This window comes from Neomonachus schauinslandi, chromosome 6, assembly GCF_002201575.2.
Source record: "Neomonachus schauinslandi chromosome 6, ASM220157v2, whole genome shotgun sequence".
NCBI lineage: Eukaryota > Metazoa > Chordata > Mammalia > Carnivora > Phocidae > Neomonachus > Neomonachus schauinslandi.
The window spans coordinates 127073069-127077492 of NC_058408.1; the positions used below are offsets into that span (position 1 = coordinate 127073069).

General features: G+C 59.3%; 1 protein-coding gene across 2 annotated transcripts; it reads left to right on the plus strand.

The window, feature by feature from the left end:
- Window positions 1-385: 385 nt before the first annotated feature.
- KAZALD1 (Kazal type serine peptidase inhibitor domain 1) lies at window positions 386-4022 on the plus strand. 2 transcript variants are annotated; one of them, XM_021699910.1, is made up of 5 exons: window positions 386-557; window positions 958-1514; window positions 2606-2766; window positions 2846-2993; window positions 3191-4022. In XM_021699910.1, the coding sequence occupies exons 2-5, from the start codon at window positions 1010-1012 to the stop codon at window positions 3283-3285; spliced, it is 909 nt and encodes a 302-aa protein (XP_021555585.1). In that variant the 5' UTR covers window positions 386-557; window positions 958-1009; the 3' UTR covers window positions 3286-4022. The 2 variants fall into 2 exon arrangements, with proteins under 2 accessions (XP_021555585.1, XP_021555586.1); XM_021699911.1 differs by lacking the exon at window positions 386-557 and adding an exon at window positions 649-678.
- Window positions 4023-4424: the final 402 nt, after the last annotated feature.

A 4424-nucleotide genomic window follows, 5' to 3' on the forward strand; every position in this document is an offset into this window, starting at 1 on the left:
TGGGCTGCGGGGAGACTACGTTGGTTGGCCCTGCCCTCCAGGAGCACCCGGCTTGGCACCAGAGCTCTTACCGCCTCCCCATTATGCAGCTGCTCTGGCAGAGCCCAGGGACTGTAAAGTCCGATGGAACAAGACCTCGACCTTCACTCAACTCTTCCAGCTTCCCAGCCACCCCCATATCCCCTACTCCCAACCCGCATCCCACCCTGTCCCTTGTCTTCTCCCAGCCTCGGTGCCCGGTTACGGCTTCTCACTTCTCACTTCTCACTGTGACTTTGGCCCAGCCAGGGGAAGTGGCTCAGGAGGGTCCCGCGCGGCTGCATAAAATTGGCAGCTTCAGAACTGGAGGGAGGGGGTTGTGTGCGACGTAGAGAGGCGGGGAGAGGGGCGGAGGAGTTGCTCTCTGAGTCCAAGTCCGTGGGCTCTCTCAGAGATCCTCAAGCCGGAGCAGAGGTGGCTGGCAGGCCCAGCCGATTGTTGGCCTCTGTTTTCTTTCCACCGCCTGCTTCTTCCGACCGGAGACATAGCTGCTCTGAAGGGCTTAGTCCTGACACTAGGTGAGCACTCTGGGCCCCAGGGCATTACTTCTTCCCCATTCCCACCCTTGTTAACAACTCCTTAGTTCTGGGGCCATCAATTCTCATCCACCTCTAGGGCAGGAAGCTTCAGAGTGGGATGGTATGTGGTGCTGCGGCTGGTTGTGTGTGTGTGTGTGTGTGTGTGTGTGTGTGTGTGTGTTGGCCTTGAGCTTTATTAAAACCCTTCTCATCTCTCCCCCATCCCAGAAACACAGTCCAATCAATAACTGGATGACTCCTAGAGAGTCACCATGCCTCTGTGTTGAGGGTCTCCTTGACTCCAAGGCGGCAGGGGAGGGGGCAGTGCTCGGGTCAGACTTTGGTAGGAGGAGCAATGAGGTTGCTTCTGACCTCCCGTCCTGGCTTCCCTCCCCGGCAGGGTGCCACGATCGCACTGATGCCCGGAGTGCTCGCAGGGCTTCCAGCTAACCATGCCACAGTCGCCCGCCGCTGCCCTGGCGCTGCCCTCGCTACTGCTGCTGCTGCTGGTGCGGACGCCGCCCCCGACAGGCGCGCCGCGGTCCCCAGGCCCCGATTACCTGCGGCGCGGCTGGCTGCGGCTGCTGGCGGAGGGCGAGGGCTGCGCTCCCTGCCGGCCAGAAGAGTGCGCCGAGCCGTGGGGCTGCCTGGCAGGCCGGGTGCGCGACGCGTGCGGCTGCTGTTGGGAGTGCGCCAACCTCGAGGGCCAGCTCTGCGACCTGGACCCCAGCGCCCACTTCTACGGGCGCTGCGGCGAGCAGCTTGAGTGCCGGTTGGACGCGGGCGGCGACCTGAGCCGTGGAGAGGTGCCGGAGCCTCTGTGTGCCTGCCGCTCGCAGCGCCCGGTCTGCGGATCGGATGGCCGCACCTACGCGCAGATCTGCCGCCTCCAGGAGGCGGCCCGCGCTCGGCCCGACGCCAACCTCACGGTGGCGCACCCGGGGCCCTGCGAATCGGGTACGCACGGCCCGCCCTACCCCCCGGCACTTGGGGCACTCGAGGCGCCCGAGGCATTGCTCCCCGACCTCCGACTGGATTGGTCTCTGGCCGGCGGAGAGAAAAAGATGAGGCCGGGGAGTCCTCGAGTCCAATATAAGAGCCCGCTCTCGCTGCTGGTCCGCAGAGACCGGCGTCGCAAGGTGCGGGTCCGAGCTCTGTCGGCAAGCTGTGTGCCCCGAGGCGCGTGAAAGCTCCAGACCCGGCTGGCAGGGACCAACCCTCTGAGGGAGCAGGCACAGAGCCAATGATTGGTCTCAAAACTGAGAGAGCGGAGAGACTCCCGGACTTTGCCCAGACCGCTGGAGCCCAGGCAATGAGACTTGGCTTCCAGAGAGATGCAATCGGGTTTCTCTTAGGCGGATTGGGATTCGATTCATAGAGCAAGCTGTTAGCCCAGTCTCCCCACCTCCCTTCTGTTTCTTCCGTGCCTCAGGATTCGTGAAGGAGGGGGCTCTTCCAGCCCCTCCCTCCCATCCCAGGGGTCTGAGGGCCATTCAGGCCTCAGGTTTCCTTTGGCAGCATTAGTCACTTTCACTTCCTGAGCCCCTTTGAGGGATTTGGCCTGGCTGGGGCTGCCAGGAAAACAAACACCGATGGGGTCCCAACACTCTACCCCACAACTGCCGGCTTTCTGCCCGCTGCCCAGATCTGGTTTCAGGTTCTCTGGGGGAGGGCTGCTCTTCGGGTCCTTGGCAACTGGACCTGGTTAGGAAGGGGGGAGGGTAGGGGGAGGTGTTGGTTACAAGTATAGCAGGATAGGGGCCTAGAGGGTGGAATGAGGACAGGGGAGCTATGAGGGATGGAGTGTGGCTGCCAAGCTGTGGCATCTGTCTGCATGTACCTCGCCACTTCTGAGTTTGTACCGTGTGTGTACCTGTACCTACATTTATATGTACCCGTGTGTACCTGTCAAGTCACGTGTATGGATGTGCATACACCTCCGCGTTGATTGTCTTTCCCCACAAACACATCCATGATGGTTCATATATGGGCTGCTTGTGGGGCCAGATGTACCACCCCGTTCTCAGGCCTCCCACCTCCGTCCCCAGAGCCCCAGATCGTGTTGCACCCCTATGACATTTGGAACGTGACGGGGCAGGACGTGATCTTTGGCTGTGAGGTGTTTGCCTACCCCATGGCATCCATCGAGTGGAGGAAGGACGGCTTGGACATTCAGCTACCAGGGGATGATCCCCACATCTCAGTGCAGGTAGGAGAGAGGAGAGGCCTCCTTTGGGCAGCCCAGGGTCCCCCTAGAAGGACCCTGCTGACCCCTCCTCTGGCTCTAGTTCAGGGGTGGACCCCAGAGGTTTGAGGTGACAGGCTGGCTGCAGATCCAGGCTGTGCGTCCCAGTGATGAAGGTATCTACCGCTGCCTGGCCCGCAATGCTCTGGGCCAGGTCGAGGCCCCAGCTAGCCTGACAGTGCTCACACCAGGTAAGGGTGAACCCTGGACTCTGGGGACCTGTGTGTGTGTGGGGGGGGGGGGACTGGTGGTGGAGTGAGGCCCTTGAATGTGTGTCCATGTGCGTATGTGCATGTGGGTGCACAGGCAAGTCTGGCTTTCTCCCAGCCTAGGGGGACTGACAGCCCCTCTTTCCTTTTCTCTCTCCTTTACCCACATGTGTTTGCAGACCAGCTGAACTCCACAGGCATCCCCCAGCTGCCATCCCTGCATCTGGTTCCTGAGGAGGAGGCTGAGAGTGAAGAGGGCGAGGATTACTACTAGGTCTGCAGCCCTGGCCTATGGGGGTGGGTGAGTGGGGATAGTAGTCATCCCTGCTCTTGAAAAGACCTAAAAGGGGGAGCAGGGCCCTTTCATTGCTTTAATGCCCTTAATAGGAGAGACGTGGTGGTAAGTAGGGAGACAAAAGTTGGTAGAGGGTAAGGAGAGAGGCAGAGGCTAGGGGAAGTGGGAAGCAAAGGGGCCCATGGAGGAGATGCCCTGCCTGGGACAGTCTCCAACGTGGAGCAACCAGGCAGAAGACAGCAGCTGCCTGCTGGACCCTAGGCTGGGTGGGAGTATGCGGGGGGTGGGGGGTGGGGGGGGAGTGCAGAGCAGACACAAAGAGGCGGCTGGGATCCTCCACTTTCCTGCCAGTCTTCCCTCCAGCCCTGCTCAGCCAGTCTTCGATCTACCCTTTGCCACAACTCCTGCTGTGATTTTTCTAGTCCCTCACCTTTGCCTAGCCTCAGTTTACCCTCCTCGAAGCTCACCTTCTAGAAATTCCTCCCCTCACCTAAGTTCCAGTTGTACTTACTAACTGCAGTCCTCTTTGCTGTTGGCCATTTGTTGTCTGGAAAAACATAATGGAGCATGGTTTAGGTCAGTGCAGTAAGATGGGCATTTGGTCATGTCTAACTTCTGTCCTTCTGAAAAATTTGAGGCCAGGACTGTTTTTTATATTGGACAGTTCCTAGAACAGGACTAGGCACAGTTGGTACGCAATAAAGATTTCTGAACAAACAGACACAGATGCACAGGTGGTTCATGCAGGTGTGCACATGAAGACCACATTTCCCTGGGAGGCTTTCCATGGTAGAAGGGCGTTGGTTTCCAGAAGCTGTAGGTCCTGCTCCCTAAGCACATGCCTGCCAGATGTATGGAGAGGAAGTTTGAGCTGGGGCCTACCCTGCCCTTTAGGGAGGAAGTCTGAAGCCATCTGTTTGGAGGGAGGGTATTCTCCCGGTCTGCACTCCCATTTGGGCTGGACTAGAGTTAGATTGCCTGCCCCTGCAGGTGGGGAACCAGGTCGGTGTGGGTAGGGTCCCAGTGTAAAAGCACAAACTGGATGAAGGAGGGGAGAAGCTTGGCCACGAGTATGGGCTGAACCCTAGGATTCCCTTAGGAATCCACCCATTTTCTTG